Here is a 23,497-nt window from a genome sequence, read left to right on the forward strand (position 1 = left end):
TTTTTTCCCTCAAAGTCACTAAAGACACTGGAAGATACAGAGTTAAGTTAGTCCTGAATCCCACGGAAAAGTGCAGAGTCCAGATTTTAGAGAGAAATAAACTACCAAAATCACACAGGGAACCAATGCATACCTAAAGGGTGGTTTATTGACACCAACAAATTGACCAGAATGCTTATGTCTGCTTCCTACCATATCCCATCCTTCTTCACAGGCAAAATTACAGGGGAAATTATCATCTGATGGTTGACTCTCAGGCATGAACTCCTGCATTTGGACTTGGACAAGGCAGGGAACATGGAGACAGACTGATTTGGATAGGAGAAAGGATGGGCTTACTGTAGCCCGTGGTAAATGTCTGAGAGACACCACCTCTCGGGTCTAACATACAGACTGCAGGTAGGTAAGCTATCTGAAGATGATGAGAGGTGTGACTCGTATAGCAAAGTGGTAGTTGTTTGTGACCCTAGTTCCTCGACTCAAGAGTTCTACAACCCTGAGCGGATTATCTGACATCTCCAAGCCTCACTCAGTCTCCTCATTTATAAAATGGGAAAAAATAAAGGTTGTTATGCTCTAGATATGTTGTAAGGATTAAATGAGGCAATATTAGAAAAGCACTTAGCATGGTACCTGGCATACAACAAATATGTAATAAAGATGTTAATGATGATAGTAAATGGAATCCAGCTCTGATACACCCATATTCTTAACTCTATTGTAGAGTTGGTGAAAATAATTACATGGACAGGACACTTTCTCCTTTGGGGAATGCTGGAGTACTATCTGATATCTGCCGCGCCGACCCTGGTTTCTTTTTTGTACATACTGACATACCCTGAGATAATGATCAGGTCATGCCCAGCCACTCATTATTATTATTAGATTAGGTTACAATCTCATCCTGTCTCAACAATTCCCTACTGGTTTACACCTGAGAAATTTAACCCCAGCACATAATATCCTAAGCCTACAGCCTAGGTCCCCGGGGTTATTGTGATTTCCCTTATCTGCCCACTTATTTTTTAGGATCATAGCTCTTTCTCATTTAGATATAGATTCTCTCTCAGTTTCTGCCATATAGGACAAACACTCTAGAACTCCTCCCAACACCCCCCCCCCCCCCAACTGAGGCCCCAAATTGTGCAAACAGATTACACGACATGAATTCACAAGTTACTTCATGCGTAATTCTTCCCTGAGCCCCTGGGCAGTGCCCCTTCCATAGCATGACTAAGTTATTTTCTTACAATTTATGCAACACTGTTTTGTATCTTTTTATGTGTCTGTCTCCCATATACTAGTATGACTTGACTTTGTCTTTTTTTTTTTTTTTTTTAAGGTTTTATTTATTTATTTGACAGAGAGACACAGCGAGAGAGGGAACACAAGCAGGGGAAGTGGGAGAGGGAGAAGCAGGCTTCCCGCGGAGCAGGGAGTGCGATGTGGGGCTCGATCCTAGGACCCTGGGATCATGACCTGAGCCAAAGGCAGACGCTTAACGCCTGAGCCACCTTGTCTTATTTGTTTCTTCAACATATGGCAGAATAGACTGTGAGCTTGATAAAGGGCCAGTGCTGAATGAATCAAAGTTCGGGAACTCAAATCTTAAATGCACCTGGGTGGATGTCAGAGACAGCTGTGAAAGAAAGGATGCCCAGTGAAGGTGATCCTGTGGCTTCCACTTAAAAGGATCAAAGTTGAAAAAAGACAGACATGGGAAGGTCAATAAATGCTGCTCATGGGGAATTTTTAGAATCAAACTTCTAACCTGCCTTATAAATGGAAACCACTGGTATTACTCCTTCCAGTGTGGATCAAACAGCCTTCCGAAGAGCAACAGTGCCTCTACCTGAAAATGATACTGCATGTCTGCAAGTCTACCTTTGTTTAAACCCAGATTAACTAGCGTGGGACAAAGGAGCTGACTTCCCCAGTTAAAGACTTAAAAACCCAATTTGCATGTCACACAGAGCTACTACTAATTGGTTGAATTCACCCTCATTTGCACTTGTAAATAAAAAGGGCACTGGAATAGTCGCCAGAAAAATCTGGGTTCAGACTGGTTCCACCACTTATTAGCAGCAGTAGTGCTAGGAAACCTTCATTTTTAGCAACAGTAAGAATACAATAACAGCTACCTCAATAAGGGGTTGCCAGCAAAGTTGAATTCAACACATGCTTACAGAGCATCTACTCCGTGCCAGCAAGGAAGACGACTAACCGAGCCTTGCGCTCGTGACATTTACATATCTGGTGCGACAGATAGCAGAGAACAGCTATGGAAACCTTGAATTATAACCGAATGTTATCTGTAGGAAGGTGTGTGGCAGATAGCAGGTGCCTGAGGAGTGACAGTTTCCTTCCCTTTCTCTTGTCCTCAAAATGTGGAAGGATGAGATGAGGAAATCAGAGCTCTGAAAAGCATCTGGTCTAACACCCTGTCCCATTTCTTTTTTTAAAGGATTTACTTATTTGAGAGAGAGAGAGAGAGCATGAGCATAGAGGGAGAGTGAGAGGGAGAAGCAGACTCCCTGCTTTGCAGAGAGCTCGATGCGGAACTCAATCCCAGGACCCTGAGATCATGACCTGAATCAAAGGCAGACGCTTAACTCGACTGAGCCACCCAGGTGGCCCCTGTCCCATTTCTTATACGATTACCCTTAAACCTCTGGGCCAAGGGACCGGGCCAGTGCATGATGATGATGACGACAGCTAAAGCTTACTGAGCACTGACTGTGCCGATTACTGAGCTAGATACCATCCCCATTTCAGATGCCGATGTACACAACAGAGCTATGGTGTAAGAGTCATTGCAGAGTTAACTGGGGCACGAGAGGCTAAAGCATATGCTGAACCAGAACTTAATCCAGACGTATTGTGCTGCAGAGCCCCTGCTCTTAACTGAGGACAAGCCACAAGGGAAAGGCAAAGTGCTGTTTACCTCCTCCAAACGACACACGAGATTCTTAGGAGCCTGCCTCAACATAGTGATTCCATTTTTAGATACAACATTAAGTCAGAACAAGTCATGTCAGCTTATTTTGAGCTTGGGCAGGCAAAAAAAAAATTCATGGCACTAGCCACCACAGTGACCTGGGGTGCGTCACTTTCTTCCATGTTTTGTGTTTAAACATAAATTTGGAACTTGCTAATCTTCCAACTACTGCACCGAGGGAGTTCTTAGTGCCTTCAAAGCTGAGGTTCTGGGACATTCTAAAGTGTTGACTTTGCACAGGAGACCCCTAAATAAGAAGGCTGAGGAAGGAGTGGGGAAAGATCCATTTTGTGGAGCAAACCAACAGAACACATTCTGTGTGCGTTATGTTATAATCATCAGCACAGTACTATAAGCTCCTGAAAGAAAATGCTTTGTGGGCCAAGCAAATTACTCTGATCAAGAGAAGGAGCTTTCGAGCAGTGGACATAAAAAGCAACACTGGGAATATTCTATATAATAGATAATGGGGATGCCCAGTTTACAATCACCAAACCTGGTTGACTTCTATCCCAAAGTTGGATAATCAACATGCCCGGTCTGTCCAGCCAAATTAATTGGTCCAAGGGTAGACATTTGAACTACGTAAGAACATCCTGTGGATTTTCCAAAGTGGACTCAAGGGAAGAGAGGTAGCCCCTTTCTGGCCCAGAGACTTAGGAGCTTTTGGTGGCCACACTCCCAATAAGCTGAGGAAGCAATCTGCAGGAGAAGTCAGAGAGACATCCAGATACCTCTGGCAGCACCAGGATCCAGGGTCCAACTGTCCCTGAGGCTGTCAACCCTGCCTCTCCTGTAGTTATGTAAAAAGAGCCTGGAGCCTATGAGTAAGTTTTCCTTTGTCTGTAAGGTCAAGCTTTATCAGGTTTTGTCACCTGCAATCAAGAGTCTACTGATTAAAATGAGGTGGAGCCCAGAAAAGATCAGGATAACAAACTCACAGGGGTCAAGCCATAAGGTAGCTAAGTGGAGATGAAGAAAGTGAACGGAGCATAAGACAGCAAACTAGAGAGAGCTGCTCAGCCTAAAGATAGTCAAATTCAATGATTTTTTTAAAAAGATGCCTGTCAGACACTGATTGTCTCCTGCTGATTTGGGTCCTTGGACTCCCGCTCCGTGGCACGTGGTTACAATAGAAAAGGACAGCCTTTGCCTGAGTCAGTCCCACCCTAACTCCTCCCCCACCTGAGCCCCTGGATTAGCTGAAATCCTATCAGCAAGAGCTCCCCAGCACCTTCCTGTGCCCTTCTGCAGTACTTGGCAACACTAGGAATTATTTAGGTAAAGTTGGATGCCCGTCCTGGCTGTGACACGTAGTTGTGTCTCTGTGCCTCAGTTTCCTTATCAATCAAAAGGGGACAGTAACAGGCTCAATGTCCTACAAAACATAAATCAATACACTTAGAATGATGCCTTCTGGAACACAGAGGAAATGCCATGAAAACGTTAGCTGGCATGATTCTTGGCAGTTCTGAAAGCACCTTCGAGATAAGATTTATGTGTCTTGTTCACTGCGGTATGTCCTGTGGCTGGCATAATGTCTGGGACATAACAGGCCTTCAATACTAAACTTGCTTAATTTCTGCTCCCAATATGGGTTTTAGATTGTAGGACCTTAAAAATTATGTTGACAAGTAAGACGTCTCCAGAGAAGTGAAAACTTGACAGGCTCAAAGAACAATGTGTCAGCAGCACGAGGTTTCTGACAAAAGCTCTGAAATTCAGAAACTAGGGCACTCAACACAGGTAAGAAGGCCTGAGTTCTGGGCCTTCTGCCAATGTGTCCTTTTCCGTCGCTGTGTCCTTAGTGCTAATAATTATGATTCTTAGGCTATTTTCTCAGTTTAGAAAAATCTGCTAAGCAATAGCTTCCTTCTAGGCAAGTTCAATTTCACGTAACAAGTCTTCATAGCAGACCAGTTAAAGGGGTTGGGAGTGAAAGCAAGCCAGAAGACATGAAAGATGGGAATTGGTGTTAAAAACAGGCACCTCTATTTCTGCTGTCTGTGAGTTCATGAGGTTACCTTTACCTGCTACCCTCACGTCTATTATCTTCTTCATTTACGATGCACAGGCAGAGAGAATGGAGGAAAAAGCCAAAAGCTTTCCTTTTGTGACTTTCATGAAGGAAATAGACTTGACTGTAAATCTACCATCTTTTTTTATGACCAGGAAAGGGAAATTTATCATGTAGGCAAATCTCAAGTGATTTTCAGAAATGCAAGATATAAAGTACAATGAGCTGTGAAAAATGCCACATATTTGAATGCACTTGAACTCTGCCATTGGCAATTTGCATACTGTCACAAAAGAGAGGCCGGTGCTGACTCAGACACATTCCCTCTGGCTTCTTACAAGGGAATTCCTAGGCTCTTGTTTTTTTTTTTTTTTTTAAGATTTTATTTATTTGACAGAGAGAGAGACAGGAGAGAGGGAACACAAGCAGGGGGAGTGGGAGAGGGAGAAGCAGGTTCCCCGCTAAGCAGGGAGCCCGATGCGGGGCTCGATCCCTGGACCCTGGGACCATGACCTGAGCTGAAGGCAGATGCTTAACGACTGAGCCACCCAGGTGCCCCCCCTAGGCTCTTGTTATAGACGCAGTTTTCATATCGGATCTGAAACAGAAAATAGGCACAGTGACATCTGCTCCCCGAGCCGAACTAGAAATCCTGCAGTCCTTGATGGACTACAAATTGGGGATAAAGATAGATTTTAAGTACACAGTCCAGCCGTTTAAAAACGAGGATATACATCTGAGAATTCCAGCCTGGAATTAAGACCTATAATCATCAGAAACACATTTTAACCTATTTTTCCAAACTTGGATGCCAGCATTTTAAAAACACTTGGGAATAATTTTTAATCAAGCACAGTAGTCAAAATTGATAAACTAATGTCAATTATACTTCATTTAAAATTTTTTTAAAGCAAAATAAAATATAAAAATTGATAAAATGAACCTGTACCAGAAGTCACATGGCATATTAAAAGTTAAAATTCTAGGGATGCCTGGGTGGCTCAGTTAGTTGAGTGTCTGCTGCCTTCGGCTCGCGTCACGATCCCAGGGTCCTGGGATCAAGCCCTGAGTTGGCCTCCCTGCTCAGCGGGGAGCCTGCTTCTCCCTCTCCCCCTGCCCCTCCCTCCACTTGTGCTCTCCCTCTCTCTCTCTCAAATAAATAAAATCTTAAAAAAAAAAAGTTAAAATTCTACACTTAACTCATTATCTTCCTCTACAAATCTATTTTTTTCTCATTTTTTTTCATGTTATTGTTTTAAAAATTAGAGACAGTTATTGGCCTCCTACTTATCCAGGTTCAAAACCAAAGTCAGCTTTTACTAATCTCTCTCCTTGCCTGCTTTGATTGAATCATTTGCGAAACAGATTGTTTCAGACTTTGGGATTTCACAGACCAGAAAATTTTCAAAACAATGTCGGGATTATAGAGTTACTCTTCCCACCCCCCCAACCCCCCCACAGTAATGAAAACCAAAGAAATATAGGCTGGAGCATATGAATTTGCCATTTTGTAAGTCAAGAAATGGTCAAGTATCAGTGATATCAGAGGGTTCAACCTATTAAACTCCTCTCCTCCCAATTACTACCATGTATCATTACCATAATGTCATGTAGGAAGAGCCATTTTAACACTAAAAATTTAGGTAGGGCACAGTTTTAAAGGGCAGTCCTTGAAATTGAATAGTTTTAGCTTCATGAAGAACTCTCCATGTGGTTATTTTCGTATTTCCCATAAATCAATGGAAACTCACAGATCCCCATAGGTCTAACTCTTTAGTATTATCTGAATAGAGGAGAAAGCTTGGACTTTGGAGTCAGGTAGTGGCTTACATCCAAATTTCAAATTTCTCTACCTATAGGTTATGACAAACTGGATTCTCTAAACCTCAGTTTCTTCATAGGTTAACATCAACAGTCTCTTGGAGAGGCAGTGTGGCATGATCAGGCATGTGAGTCCAACGCATAAGGCTTTGAATCCTTACTGTGACACTTAGTGCCCCTAAGCCTTTGGGCAAGCGAATTAACTTCTGGAATACTCAGGTCACTCATCTGCAAAATGCAGATGGTAGTAATAATGCTTTCATGATGGGGAGGATGGAGATAAACATTCTGTTCAGGTCCTAACAGACAGTAAGTGCTCAGTAAATGGCGGAGGGTATTATTATTATTACTACTGTTTTTGTCAGGAAAAATGAGGTTAATATTTCAAAAGTGCCTACTAAGTGACAAGTACATAATTAGTAGTCATTAAATAGTAGTTTCCTTCTTACACAGAAATCTAAAATTCAATACACAAGAAGGAATGCGTGAGATTAATGGCAGCTAACGTTTTCATGGCATTTCCTGTGTTCCAGAAGGCATCATTCTAAGTGTATTGATTTATGTTTTATAGGACATTGAGCCTATTACTGTCCCCATTTGATTGATAAGGAAACTGAGGCACAGAGACACAACTACGTGTCACAGCCAGGACGGGCATCCAACTTTACCTAAGTAATTCCTAGTGTTGCCAAGTACTGCAGAAGGGCACAGGAAGGTGCTGGGGAGCTCTTGCTGATAGGATTTCAGCTAATCCAGGGGCTCAGGTGGGGGAGGAGTTAGGGTGGGACTGACTCAGGCAAAGGCTGTCCTTTTCTATTGTAACCACGTGCCACGGAGCGGGAGTCCAAGGACCCAAATCAGCAGGAGACAATCAGTGTCTGACAGGCATCTTTTAAAAATCACTGAATTTGACTACCTTTATGCTGAGGGGCTCTCTCAAGCCTGTTGTCCTATATCCAGTCCACTTCATTCATCCTTCCCCACAAATGTGCTCTTCCTCCTAGCTTTCTTTTCTCAGTAACAGCACCCACCATGCAGCCAGTCAGCTGCCTCGATGCATGGAACTCAGTCTTGGTCCCTCTCCTCCTCCATCAACTTTCATCTCAGTTACTCTCACAATTTTTTAATTCTCGCTGCCTTCAGCTTTAACATTTTCTAAGGGATTTTTCACAGGGCATTCAGAAGGTGTCTTTTCAAATGGCTCATCTCATCATCATCTCCTGTTAAAAACCAGTCCAAAGGCTTCCCTCAGTCCACGAGGCTTTCCACCACCCAGCCTCTGTCCACTTGGTGGCTTTCGCCTCCTGCCACTTGGCCTGAACGGCCACAGCTCTGTCTCTGGTATTAGACCTGGGATGCAGAGTCAGGTGTCTACAGGTGATGGGGATGCAGGAAGCAGGCTGGGGTGGGGGAATGCTGGAAAAGCAGGGACAGAAATAAACTGGAAGTGCATAAATGATTTATGGGGTGGCTTGGCATGCTGGTCTGTTTTCAGGAAAAAAGCAAAACCAGGATTTTTATGTGAATATCTCCTGATTTATAAAATCAAACATCTTAAGAACGCATCATGGAGGGGAAGTAAGATCTGGATCGGACTCTGACAGCCAGTTTGTGACCTCTGAATCAGACCGAATGTGCTGTACTCCTTAATGAAAGAGGGCTTATTTATCTTTACGTTCCTAGAGCTTGACACATTACAGGTTCTCAGGAAATGTGCACTGAATAATGAGAGTCCTGGCACACCTAGATTTTTTTATAGGGAAAATCTGGTGTTAACAATAGCTCCATTTACTGAGCCCTTACTGCATGCCAAATCATACTCTATCCTCATTACAGAGAGGTGGGGACATCCTCCTCCTCCTCCTCCATTTTTAGATGAAGAATGCAGACAGACCGGATAAGGCACTTTTGCTAGTGAACAGCAGAGGTGAAATCTAAGTTTGTTCAGATTTCAGAGCCCACGATTTGTATCTGATAGCCTTTTTCATCTGAGAAAGCAAGTACTATCAGGCCATTTGGAGACATGGGTAGTATCTGTAACACTCAACACTGATTTTTCAATAGGTATGTTTGAAAATTTTGTATGGATCAAGTATAGCAAGTGGAGAGTAAAAAGTGTGCCTACAATGTTGCTATTATAGCTGGTGGAGACTGAAATGGTAGAATGCACCGCCAGTTACAGCGTGAATGTCCATGTCACAGCTCATTGAGGTTAGTGGTAGTTAATTCAGAAACGACTCATGCTTCCTCAGGCGTCTTGCTACCCCATACATTCCAAAATCTCCACAAAGAACCCATAGGTTGAATGCCACCCTGAGCTGACTGAAATACTCTCATTTTTCTGTTCTTGCCCTAAGGATCAGAAATATTTCACAATGAAAGACAACAGTAAAAACACATCGCAGACAGCTGGAAAAATCTAAACATTTTGAAAAATTTTGAAAAGTCTAAAATGTTATTGACGCCGCTGTCTCAGATCTGTGATGACAAGATCATTGGACACATAGACACACAGACTGTATTGTTGCGAAGCAGTTTCATAAATTGGGGGAAGAACGCTGAGCACATCTGTTGGGGGCATTTCTTCGCAGGTTTATCTTGGGCCGCTGGCCAAATCCTGGGATGATGCTGGTTCTCAGCTCTAAACCTGCATTCAGAGGAAAGTTTTAAAGAATACATATTGCAGAAGGTTTGCATATCAAGGGCAAGAAAGGTAAATTCCTTTACTGGCAACTTCCTGTGGAACTTTTATTTCCTTGCTGTTTATTAAAATCTTTGCACAGAGTATGAGAATATATAGCTGTTGCCATCTCTTGTGGATGGCCATTGCTACAATGAACTTCCAGCTGCTCAGGCAGCATCCAGCCTGGCCCCTGTCCAAGCTAATCACCACATCACAGCTCCAGCGCAGAGTCACTGTCTAGGGTCCCACAGGGCCTCCCGATGCTTTCAGCACAGAGATCACGTGGTTAACACGGCTGGGCTCCAGTCTGGTGTCCAGCTCACCAGTGCTGCCAACCATGCACTCTCCCACCTTCAGGTCACCTGACTCCCCCCAAGGCTCACACATCACCTAGCACCCTTCCTTCTTTCTTCTTTGCCACATTCCCAGTCGCATCAGCTTCTCCTTCCCATCTCATTTCACTTCCCTGGGAAAGCCCTCCCTGACTACATCAAATCCCCCTCTTATATGCTCCCTTAAAACCAAGCACCTCTGGTTCTTAGCTTTGATCAAAGTTGAGACTTCAATCTATTTGTGACATTATTTGAATGACGTTCATCTCCCATGAAGACTGAATAACACAGGAAGAGAGACTTTGTTTACCATCGACGGTATCTTCCCAGGCTCTAGCACAGAAGGCAGGGACAGGCAGAGTGTAAGAATTTATAAGACTGACAAAGAATCTGGGCCTTTTCTACCAGGGATTATTGAACACTGGCAAAATATCCCAAAAGGTGGAAAGACTATACGCTAAAAGTTCCATGCATAGGATCATGTTGTAGTTGTTTAACAGATTGGCAGAATTTCTAGAGGTTATCTCAACATTGCTCATTTGACTTCACTTTGTGGATTATCTATATTCTTACTTCTCCTCTTTCTTCTCTTGCTCTTGTTTTGTAAAAAATATCTTTATTGAGATATAATTAACATACCACAAAATGCCCCCATCTCAAGTTTACAATACAATGGTTTTCACATTCAGAGTTGTACAAATATCTTCACAATCTAAGTTGAGAACTTTTTCATAACCTCAAAAAGAAATCCTATACCCATTAGGGTCACTCCCAGTCCCCGCCCACACCCCCAGCCACAGGCAACCACTCATCTATTTTCTGTCTCGACAGGTATGCCTCCTCTTGACATTTCATACACACAGTATGTGGGTGTAGCATCATGTATCAGTATCAGTACTTCATTATCTTTTATTCCTTTGAATAATGTACCACATTTTATTTATATATTCATCAGTTGGTGGACATGGAGGCTGTTTCCATTTTGGGGCTATTATGAATAATGCTGCTATGAACATTGGTGTACAAGTTTTTGTGCAGGTATGTTTTCATTCCTCTTGGGTATATACCTAGGAATGAAATTATGATACTGTATAATTATGCTTAATATTGTGAAGAACTGCCAACTATTTTCGCAACTGGAGATACTATTTTATATTCCCACTAGCAATGTATGAGAGTTCCAACCGCTCCACATTCCTGCAGCACTTGCTATTATCTGTCTTTCTGATTATGGTCCTCCTAATAGGTGTAAAGTGATATTGCATTGCGGTTTTGATGTGCATTTAATTCCCTAATGGTTAATGAGGTTGGGCATCTTTTCATGTGCTTATTGGCCATTTGTATATCTTTAGAGAAATGCCTATTCAGATCCTTACCCATGTTTTAATTGATTTGTCTTTTTATTATTTTGTTGTAAGCTAGTTACTTTAAAATGATTTTACTGTCTATTAATACCTCTAACAGCATGGAGAAGGAGACAAGAACAAAAGAAAAAGTAAACTGGTTTTACATCAAAGCAGGAAATCATGGTATTTGACAGGGTTAGAGATCCCAAGGTGGTAGCAAGAACAGAGGTTAGCTACTTAGAAGAAAACAGTACTATCTCTTTCTTTTCTAAAGACAGCAAGCTTTGTGAACATGTGTCCTCAAACATCTCAAGCTCTTTAAGAAATGCTAGTAGTTGTCCTCATCACTGAATCTTCTGCACACAGCAAGACATACTCGGTTAACATTTGTTGTGTAGACAAATAGACCACACAGTGATATTTCTGATATTCCAGAAAGGCTGTCTATGTGAACTATACAACAAGGACAAGATAGGCTTTTGGGGCAAAAAGAACTGGGTTTGAATCCCAGCCATACCACTGGCCTTAGGAACATACTTGCCACCTCTCAGCCTCAGTACCATGTCAGTAAAGTAGGGCCAATAATATGTGCTTCATTGGGTTAAATAAGATAACCAGTATGAAAATGACTAACAGGTCAGCTTCTCAAAAAACTTTAGCTTCCTTCATTTTATGACACATCTGTTTGGAGGTCTGTATAAAGTTACAGAGACTTGTCTTTTACTTGCCAAAGTAAAAGGTGAATTTCTGTATCTTTATCTGTTTATCTGTTTCTATGTCCCAATTTTCTCTATGGAAGTTCAAGATTTAGACAAAAGGGAATGAAAATCATGAAGTTCAGATCCCAATGTAACTTTCTTGTTGTCCTTTGACTTCAGTTTTAAGTCTGTATCTCTCCGAAAGGCAGTAGTGCGTAGAGGTTTAGAGACTAGCTTCAGTGCATGGACCTGGATCTAGGCTTCACCGGGTGATTATTTATTTGCTTATTTCATTTAAGATTTATTTATTTATTTGAGGAGGGGAGGGGCAGAGGGAGAGAATTTTTAAACAGACTTCCCTCTGAGCATGGAGCCCCCGACCCAGAGCTTGATCCCAGGACCCTGAGATCATGACCTGAGCCGAAACTAAGAGTCGGATGCTCAACTGACTGAGCCACCCAGGTGCCCCCGACTGAGTGATTATTTAATGTCTCAGTGCTTCTGTTTCCTCATCTCTTAAATGGGGATAATACTAGGACTAACCTCATAGGACTGTTATGTAAATGAGCTAAGAATAATATCTAGCACATAGGCGTTCAATAAATACTGCCTATTATGATCAGCGTCTGCATTTTTCAGTTTGAAAAATTCACTTCGGTTTTCTAAGTACACTGTAATGCTCTGCTCACGACAGCTAATCCTTATGTGGCTAACACTAAATGTTTTAATCAGAGTAAGAGCATCATCATCATTAACAACAGCTCACCCTTGTACAGAGATCGCGGTGCACTTTGGCATGCTTCTGCATAGTCCTGTACAGCTGGCCCCTCGGTTCTCACAACTGTGGCTTCTTTCTCCCATTTCGTAGATGTAGAAACTGAGGCACAGAAAGGTTATGTACCTAAGATTATATTGCTAGTCAATGACAGAGTCAGGATTTGAATCCAAGTAGTCTGGCTCCAATGTTTGTACTCCTGATAATTTATACTGCCTCAAAAGAGCATATTATACTAACGCAGATATTCTCAACATGTTAAAAACATAGGTTGAAGGGCACCTGGGTGGCTCAGTCGGTTAAGCGTCTGCCTTTGGCTCAGGTCATGATCCCAGGGTCCTGGGATCGAGTCCCACATCGGGGTCCTTGCTCAGTGGGGAGTTTGCTTCTCCCTCTCCATCTGCCTCTCCCCCGTCTTACGCTCTCTCTCGCTCTCACTTTCTCTCAAATGAGTAAATGAAATCTTTAAAAAACAAACAAACAAAAAAACATAGCTTGATATCCAAAAGATTAAGAAAATTACTTTAAGGATTCATGACCTTCTATGTCAAGATACCAGGGAGTCAAAGACCCTTCAGGATAAGCCCCAGCTCTTCCAATTTCCTGTTTTGTGATCTTTCACGAAGCAGATTAAGGTCTTTTCTATAAGTCTGGGATAAATAATTCCTGCCCTACTTTTTACATAGGGTTATTTTGGGGAATAAAATTGAATAAGATCACAAAGTATCATTTCAGAAAAAATTTAGATATTAAAAATTAAGCTAATGAGATGACACTTTGTTTTGCAAATCGCAAAGCTCTGTGCAGATAGCTTTTTAAAAGTTTCTTTCAAAAGGCTTAAAAAATAGTCTTAACAGGCTCTCACCTAGACTTCTGAAATAGATTCCAGACACTTCCCTGCCTCCAGTCTCTCACAATTGAGATCTATGTTTCACAAACCATCATCTGATCAGTTGTCTAAAAACAAGTTATTCTCCCTTTAAAAATATTTTAGAGAAATCCAATACCTACTGAAGTTATTATAAACCCCTTGGCTGTTAATCTGCGGACTACTGAGATATGGACCAAAGCCAACCACAATTGAACAGTGGAAACAGTCCTGCAACATGCTGACCCATGGCTTAGTCTTAGCTCTGAAAACAGGTAGTCTTGAAGAATTTAATAGCTCTCTGAAGTACAGTTTTTCATAGGTAGCACCTTGTGTCTACCATGTATCCATGTAGCTACTGAGATACTGATTGAGCACTGGGCACATAAAGATGAATAAATTCATCTATAATTCACAGCATATTCTCTGAGTCTACTGTTCAAATTATATTGCCCATTGTTTCCCTACAAAAGCCCAACACTTACTCGCTACTCCATAATCCAGACTGATAGAGCTGGTAAACCTCTTATCTAGGCCAACCTCACCAGTCAATTGTCTTCTCATCTTTCTTTCTTTCTTTCTTTATTAAAGATTTTATTTATTTGACAGAGAGAGACACAGCGAGAGAGGGGACACAAGCAGGGGGAGTGGGAGAGGGAGAAGCAGGCTTCCTGCTGAGCAGGGAGCCCGATGCGGGGCACAATCCCAGGAGCCTGGGATCATGATCTGAGCCAAAGGCAGACGCTTAATGACTGAGCCACCCAGGCGCCCCTGTCTTCTCATCTTTAAAGGTTTACCTTAAAGGCCATGATTCTAAGAAACCTTCCTTAATCCCTGAATGAGATGGTCTTCCTTCCACTTTTGAACACATGCAACATAGTGTTTTTTTTCTCTAATATACTTCTGCATGTATGATTTTCCAGATACAAATTCTATTATCCTCACTGGTTCTAGAGGTTCAACTGCTGAAGAGCAAGGCTGGTGTTTCTCCTGGTCACTCCAGCAGGGGCCAGCATAGTGACTGATAAGACAGACATATGTCCCCATAAGAAGCAAGGAAGCAACTTTTAGAGGGTTAGGGCTTAGTGTTTCCAACTGTCTTGACATAAACAGAAAAGAGTCAAGACCCATACAGATCACATGCCATCATCTGACAAGATGCATTGGGCGGGGCGCCTGGGTGGCTCAGTCATTAAGCGTCTGCCTTTGGCTCAGGTCATGGTCCCAGGGTCCTGGATGGAGCCCTGCATCGGGCTCCCTGCTCAGCAGGAAGCCTGCTTCTCCCTCTCCCATTCCCCCTGCTTGTGTTCCCTCTCTCGCTGTGTCTCTCTCTGTCAAATAAATAAATAAAATCTTAAAAAAAAAAAAAAAAAAGATGCATTGGGCAACAATCCTAGGATGGTGTAGCAACTCTTGCACCAATCTTATAATAGAAATAACCATAATAACTAGTGACAATTAACAGTTATTAATACTTTATAACAAGATAACATGTTAGGTTGCACCATATGAAATTCTTACCTACAAAAGTAGCAAGTTCTTATGATCCAAACTAATATTTTGCTAATTTGTTATCTATCCTCCTCCTCCTACTCAACCTGAAGAGAGTCTCCATGAGAGCAGGCATAACCCCCCCCAAATTGTTTATTTATGGGGGGGGGGAGGAAAGGGGGGGATGGGCAGAGGGAAGAGTGAGTCTCAACGCAGAGCCCGATGTGGGGCTCTGTGGGGCTTGAGCTCCCAACCCTGAGATCGTGACCTGAGCCAAAATCAAGAGTCAGATGCTTAACCAATTGTGCCACCCAGGTGCGCTGAGAGCAGGCATTTTTCTACATTTTGTTCTCTGTTGTATCTCTAGTGCCTGGGACACAGTGGCATTCAGCAAGTATTTGCTGAATTAATGAATGAACTTGCTAAACACCAACTATTTGCCTTATACTCTACTATGTGATTTATACCTTATAACCCGTTTGTTTCCTCCTAACATCCTGATTACTGTTCTTCATCAGGTGAGAAAACTGCGGGTTGGTGAGGTCAAGTAACTCATCCAAGACACTCCTGACTAATGTTTTATGGTAGGCCATTTGTATTTATGCTATAAAAGTTGTTTAAATTTAGGCTATCTTTCCTCCCTCAACTAGACCATGCACAGATTCTACTGGAAACAAAAAGAATTGTAATACTAAAAAGAGAGGGAGGTGAGGAGGGGAGGGAAATAGAAAGAGGGAGCAGTCAGTGGGTATGGGGAAGGCTTCCAACTTGGTGAAATGCAGATAAAACAGTATCTAAAAATTACCCTCAGGGGCGCCTGGGTGGCTCAGACGGTTAAGCGTCTGCCTTCGGCTCAGGTCATGATCCCAGGGTCCTGGGATCGAGTCCCGCATCAGGCTCCCTGCTCCTTGGGAGCCTGGTTCTCCCTCTGCTTCTCTCTGTCTCTGTCTCTCATGAATAAATAAATAAACTCTTTAAAAAAAAAATTTACCCTCAGCCCTTCAAGTCCTCTGCTTGAGGGTGGGACCCTTCAGTTGTCTTGACACTTGGAGCCCCATCACTGGCATTGCTTTCTTGGGAACAGCAAGTGGATAATGGAGGGCGGTTGCCCGTAGCCTACAAGGGAATCTCTTTGGACTACCAGACTCTTCTGGCAAGCAGGGAAGTGTTCTCACCCTTCTTACCATTGCCTCTGTGGATTGGGTTGGAGGCTCCTACTTACAAAACCCTGTTGCTTTACAAGACTTTTCCCTAACCTATCTATGGAGATACAGTGCCCCCCAAAACCCACGTTAATAGTGTTTTTAAATGAAGGAGCTTTGAGTTCAAACTTTGTTGATGTTACTCACTCCCCTTCCAGTGCAAATATGCTGTTTGTCTTTTAGAAAGGGAACAGTGTAACCTTGGAACATCTTGTTCAAGAACAATGGCTACAATCTGTTAGTCCCAGTGTTCTTGATGCCAGGGTTCTTGGGTCCCATTTACAATTTGCCCAGGAGTAGCCTATTGTCATTTCCACTTTTGCTGAAATGTCCTTTCCCTTCAGCCTGAAAGAATCAGTTTCTTTTCTAGGACACAGAATCTAAGACAGTCCCAATATACATTTTCTAAAAGTTGAAAGAAGATAAATGATTTCTCTAACTCTCTGAAGTAAAATGAACAACTCTGTGCTGCCACAAAATCAGGGTGACCCTCCCAAGTGATAATTCTTTGAGATTTGTAAGACATTTTGAAATGGAGAGAAAAAGCCCACATTTCGTTCTAGAACTTGTAGTCTAACCCTGTAAGTACAAGGCTGCAAAACAAAAAAAGATGGATTGTGAATGAAAGCACAGGAGTCAGACTGAATGGAGGTGAATCCCCAGGTCTACTACATTCTAGTGAGTGGCCTCTGGCAAGTTAGTGAACATCATCAGCCTTCGGTTTCATCGTGTGTAAAACCAGGGTATTGCCACCTGCACTATAAGGATGAGGAAATTAATGTAGCATGTAGCACAGTACCCAGTAAAAGTTCAATAAATATGAAATAAAATATCAAGCATTAAAATATATAAGGAGGGAGGGTTCTCTAAAACTGACTCTCTATAGGGCAGCTAGCTGGATCAGTTGGAAGAATATGTGACTCCTGATCTCTGAGTTGTGAGTTCGAACCCCATGCTGGATGTAGAGATTACTAAATAATAATAATAATAATAATAATAATAATAATAATAATAATAAACAACTTAAAACAAACAAACAAACCTGACTCTCTTCTAATGCTCCAGCCCCTGGGTGAGTTTAACCATCTTTTACTATGAATCAATGGAATACATTTAACATCTTTTTCTGTGCCTTTAGGGACTAATTGAGGATAGCCCTAGCCTTAAAGAAGCCCAATATTAAACAAGATTAAAAGAGAAATTACTTCTTTTGTCCCAGACAGCACAATTCAAGTGTGAAGAAAATAGGAGAATATGCTATTCGTTGGAATTAATGGGTCACTCCATATAGAAAAGCTTCTCCTAGCTCAGAGATCAAGATTCCTAGAGAAGTAAACACAACACAAATTGATCCTTTCCATGGTTGTACAAAATATAAATCATACACCTTTAAAAAAGAACATTGGCTGATAAACACCCAAGATTCTTACCAGTTTGGAGCTTTCATTTTCAGGCAACTGTTTAATACCAACTTCGAGACTGCCATCTTCCTCACTGCTAACAGGTTCAGTACCACTCTGATCCTATGGGACATTAAGAAGAAAATGGTAAAGATGTTATTCTTCACTCACACTGCCCAGAACTATATAGATACTCAACCACAATAGCTTGTTTTATTATTGTTGTAGATACTGTTTCCTCTCTAGTGGCCATTCCTATTTTCCTTCTTTGCACTAGAAGGTCATCCCCAAAACCTCTGCCCCTAACCACCACCCCCCAGATCTGTCCCTGCTGCTTACAGATATGCCTTAGAAAAAGCTGATCCCTATTCTCTGTTCCAAAGTTGGGCCTGATTGTCTTATGGTTAATCCCAATCTTTTTGCCAAACTTTGCCAGGAGTGGGTATGCGATCCAGTTCTGCTCAATGAGACACAAAGACTTCTAGAAAAGTTCTTCTTTGGTCTTCTTCTTCTTTTTTTTTTTTTCTAAAGATTTTTATTTTTATTTTTATTTTTTTAAGATTTTATTTATTTGACAGAGAGAGACACAGTGAGAGAGGGAACACAAGCAGGGGGAGTGGGAGAGGGAGAAGCAGGCTTCCCGCCGAGCAGGGAGCCCGATATGGAGCTCGATCCCAGGACCCTGGGATCTCGACCTGAGCCGAAGGCAGACGCTGAACGACTGAGCCACCCAGGCGCCCCTAAAGATTTTTATTTTTTAAGTAATCTCTATACCCAAGGTGGGGCTTGAACTCACAATCCCTAGATCAAGAGTTGCATGCTCCACAGACTGAGCCAGCCAGGTGTCCCAGTTCCTCCTTGGTCTTAAAAGAACCACAAGAAGATCCCCCACCTCCCACATGAGCAAAGTTGGAGATAGAAAAAGTGGACTCTGATGGCTAAAGTGGGCCATTGCATCAACCTGACCTGAAGTACAGTCTTATTCTTAGCAGCCTTCACATGAGAGCTCATAAATTTACTTATTGTTTCAGCCAGTTAGCTCTTCTATTCCCTCTAGCCAAAACTTTCTGACATGCTTATTTATCTTCTGTGCAAGATTAAACTACTTGAGGTAAGAGACTGTATTTATCCTGTTTATCTCTGAAACTCAAGTACCTAACACTATGTCTGGTACATGGAAAACACTGGACAAATCCTGGTTGAACCAATGAATGGAACAGTTGTTTTCTTGATGGTTATTTTCTGCAGAATTCTAAAAATATTTATTTAATATAAATGAGACATAAGAATTAGCCCCATTGGAATTCCAAAACAGGGGCTCCTGGGTGGCCCAGTCGGTCAAGTGTCTGACTCTTGATTTTGGCTCATGATTTCAGAGTCCTGGGATCAAGCCCTGTGTCGGGCTCCATGCTCAGTGGGGAGTCTGCTTGAGATCCTCTCCCTGTGTCCCTCCCCCAGCTTGCATGTGGGCGTTCTCTCTCAAATAAGTAAATAAATCTTTAAAAAATAAATAAAATTCCAATACACATTCAGTATCTCATTTGAATTGTAACATATTAAATGTTATATTTAATTAACCAGAAGTTTGTTTACTTTCTGAGGGCACATAGGGGGGAATAAGGATGATACATGGAGTATCTACGTTGTATTTATTTGGATTTTTATATTAAAACACCACCATTTTGGGATTACTACAAATTTGGTGGGACTGTTTGGAGAGAAAATAGTCTAGATTTTGGGACATTCAACCTCAACCTTGTAACTTAAAGTAGTGCAAACTGAAGTAAAGATATAGTGTTCTTTCATCTATTGAATGGACAAGAGAAAAGAAAGAAATTCAGTACCGATAATGTAGAGAAAGGAATTTTTACATGCCACTGAAAGAATGTAGGTTTGAATAATTTTCAGAAAAAAGATATAAAATATACACATATACAGATACGCATGCAGGAAAATATTTGTCAGGATATAGGAGAAATTTTTTAAATTGCTTACTTCTGGGGAATAGGATTAAAGAATGGGGAATTGTTGCATTAGTTATTTCTATACTGTTTGAATTACAGACGAATTCGCATGTATTATTGCAAGTTTAAGAAATAAAGGGGAGCTATGAGAAATATCTAAAAGAAAACCAAATCTAACAAAGAAAGTAGCATAGGGGCACCTGGCTGGCTCAGTCAGAAGAGCATGCAACTCTTGATCTCGGAGTCATGAGTTCAAGCCCTACACTGGGTGTAAAGATTACTAAAACAAACAAACAAACAAAACCCAAAGCCCAAAAAAACAAAAACAAAACCAAAAAACCTAAGGAAAAAAAAAAGAATGGATATTAAATTGGTCAGATCCAGGTTCAAATCTCAACTTGCAAATTAGAACTATATGACTTTCAGCAAGGTTCTTTCTGAGTACTTATTTTTAAAGCACAGATAAAAGTACCAGATTAAAAATAGTACCCCGTCAGGTTGCCTTGAAGATTAATACATTAACATGCAAAATGTCTATTAGCACACCAGGTGCAGTTAATTTGTTTCCAGCTTTTTGGTGAGACAGGTTCTTTATCCATCCCATTCCGTGTAGTCTTCCTAACAACCCTGTATGAGTATGTACCAGTATCATTCCAATTCATGGATAGGAAGATGATACATTTTCTTTTAAAGATTTTATTTATTTGACAGAGAGATACATAGCAAGAGGGGAACACAAGCAGGGGGAGTGGGAGAGGAAGAAGCAGGCTTCCCGCCGAGCAGGGAGCCCGATGTGGGGCTCGATCCCAGGACTCTGGGATCAGGACCTGAGCTGAAGGCAGATGCTTAACGACTGAGCCACCCAGGCGCCCCAGGAAGATGATACATTTTAAATGAACTTTTTAATGAACATTTTTATTTTTATTTTTATTTATCTATTTTTTAAAGATTTTATTTATTTGACAGAGAGAGAGAGAGCACAAGTAGGCAGAGCGGCAGGCAGAGGGAGAGGGAGAAGTAGGCTCTCCGCTGAGCAGGGAGCCCGATGCGGGACTCGATCTCACGACCCTGGGATCATGACCTGAGCCGAAGGCAGATGCTTAACCATCTGAGCCACCCAGGCACCCCCTTAATGAACATTTTTAATGAACATTTTAAATGATACATTTTAAATGAACTTGCCTAGCTAGTGAGAGGCGAACCGAGGATTCAAAGCTAAGTAAGACTGACATCAAAGGTCCCATTCTTGTTAACTATGCTCTAGGCCCTAAGTAAATGATGCTCTTGTTTCTTTTCTCCCTTTATTCCTTGTTAGCACTGAGTGTTGATAACTAATCTTATAGAAAACAGGATTCACAATCTTTAAAAAAAAAATCATCATTAATTTTTAAACAGTGTTTTAGCATTTGTTAACCAGAAAATTTCATTAGGTACAACATCTTCCTCTCAGTGAATTTTGGGTAACCAAGAAGTCACCATATAAAATAAACATGCCCAAGTTAAGCTTGAGAATATATAGATTTTCAGCATTTCAGACAGTGGGTAAGTTATAGAGACAGAAAAATTCAGAAGAAACAAATTATACTTTTATTTTTATTTTTTAAAAAGATTTTATTTATTTCATAGAGTGTGAGAGAGAGAGCACAAGTAGAGGGAGCAGCAGAGGGAGAGGGAGAAGCAGACTCCCCGCTGAGCAGAGAGTCCAACATGGGGCTCGATCCTGGGACTCTAGGATCATGACCTGAGACGAATAACCGCCTGAGCCACTCAGGTGGCTTTTAAAAACCAGTACTTACTCTATGGGAAACCTTTAATGCCCCAAATATTTCGTGTGTCTGCTTCTGTTAGCTGTGGTGAGCCCTGAAGACGTCCTGCGTGTGTGTGTGGGGGGGCTATGCTATCCCACTGAGGCTTCAGGCTTCGAGACAGTCAGTGTTTGTAACTGCAGCACATTCAATTATAGAACAAACACATAGGGAGCTCCTCTGATCCCAAATGAGAGGAGATTTTCACCAGGACGGTGGTCAGCTGATGTCATTCATCTAATTATGCATATATCTTCCTGCAGAAAGCAAAGTGCTGTGTAAATAAGTCAGAGAAATCTTTACATTTCTCAGCAATGTGAGTATAGAAGTGAGGTTTTCTTGGTCTTTATAAAATGAATACTGAAGTCGGGGAGAAACCAGTTGTTTGATGCTTCAACTTTGAAAATGTAAGAAAACATGGGCAAGGCAGTCGAGGTTGCAAATGGGCTGTAGATCTTTTAAGATTTGAGTAAAAACAAAAAAGAATACCCTTTACATCTATACCTACAGAATTATCACACAAAGCTGAGTCTCAAATGTCACTTACTCCATAAATCCTTTCCTTCTTCTTGGCTAGAAGACGTCTCTTCTTCCTCTAACCTCACTTAACGTTTTACCTGAACTTCCTATGTCACTTACCATCTCCTTTGTATCCTAATTACATATGTACCGCATTGATCTTCCCAATGAGGCTGAAAGATCCTTGAATCCAACATCTGTGCCTCATTCATTTCCTTTGATTTCCTTTGTCTGATCCTTCTTTATATTCATCCTAGGTCTCTCTCATTTCAAAGTCAATGCTCTTTATAACTCTACTATGAACCCCTTCTAAAGCTTTTCCTCTGTTTTTAGTTACTGGGTTAGTTTGAGACGGTTCCAGAGAGGAGGGTTTAAAGTCAAAATCTAGATGGAGAGGAGTCAGGTAAAAAAGGAAGTTGGAGTTGAGAGAGGTCAGCAATAAAGCATGTGCTTTCCTAGGAGAGCTACCGCTTATAGAAGGCTTTTCATGCTTCAATGAGGCACAGAATGAAACAATGTGGGGTTCTGTTCTGAGAACAGAATGGCTCACATGTGTTAGGCAACCTTGAAAATACCCCGCTGACCAGGAGCTTAGAAATGGGGAATCAGTCAGGGATGGGAAGAGGAAAATAGGTCAGCAAGCATGACTTCCAAAGCACAATTGTATCACGGTGGTTTGAAGACCATCTGGCTGATGGATGGTGGCCCAGTGACACCTAAGATGATTCAGCTAATTTGGGTAGCTGGGTGTTCCCTTCCTTTCTTGCTGATCCTCAAACCACCTGTCCAAAGCTGCCTGTGTAGCCAAGGCTGCTCAAGGACAATGACCTTTCCCCTCAAAGACCACAGATAGGAGCTTCTGTGGTGAATTATGTTTTTAAGATGAATAAAAAGAAAAGCAAGACTCGTGACTGTATGCGTAACAGAGCCTTTAGCAAAAAAAAAAAAGATAAGAAATGCTTTTCAATCCTCAGAGAAGTCCCTTCCAAACCTTCAGTAAGTTCCAAATTCCCTCCCCTGGGCTCCTCAAAAATCTACATAAAGTGATAATACTTTTTATTTTTATACTACTTAATTTTTCATACCCACTACTTCCCTATAGATTTCCCCAACTAGACAGTGGGAGAACCTTGAGAACAGGAATTTATGTTTTTTTTTTTTTTTTTTTTAAAGATTTTATTTATTTGACAGAGAGAGAGAGGGAGAGAGCCAGAGAGCACAAGCAAGGGGAACAGCAGGGGGAACAGCAGAGGGAACCCAGAAAAGCAGGCTCCCCGCTGAGCAGGAATTTATGTTTTTATTTGAAAGCACCTGGGTGGCTCAGTCGGTTAAGCATCTGACTCTTGGTTTCAGCTCAGGGCGCGATCTCAGGGTCCTAGGATCGAGCCCCACAGTGGGCTCTGTGCTCAGCGGGGAGTCTGCTTCTCCCTCTGCTCCAGTCCCTGCACTTGCACTCACTTTTGCTCTCTCTCTCTCAAAATAAATAAATAAATCTTAAAAAAGAAAGAAAGCAGATTATCAATAAAAGCTAAATTAGTTAAGGATGTTACTGCGGACTGGAAAAGCCATACTTCTGAT

The 23,497-nt window shown here is 41.7% G+C and overlaps 1 protein-coding gene across 2 annotated transcripts in view; it reads right to left on the reverse strand.

Annotated features, from left to right (window-relative positions):
- The window catches only part of PATJ (PATJ crumbs cell polarity complex component), a 346,204-nt gene that overhangs the window by 73,069 nt on the left and 249,638 nt on the right, over positions 1 to 23,497 (reverse strand). For both annotated transcript variants that reach the window (XM_032427605.1, XM_032427611.1), the window contains exon 31: positions 17,662 to 17,754. In XM_032427605.1, the coding sequence (XP_032283496.1) occupies positions 17,662 to 17,754 (93 nt within the window). The remainder of the gene's footprint in view (positions 1 to 17,661; positions 17,755 to 23,497) is intronic.

Source organism: Phoca vitulina, unplaced genomic scaffold (genome assembly GCF_004348235.1).
Source record: "Phoca vitulina isolate PV1807 unplaced genomic scaffold, GSC_HSeal_1.0 scaffold2, whole genome shotgun sequence".
In the NCBI taxonomy this organism is placed as follows: domain Eukaryota; kingdom Metazoa; phylum Chordata; class Mammalia; order Carnivora; family Phocidae; genus Phoca; species Phoca vitulina.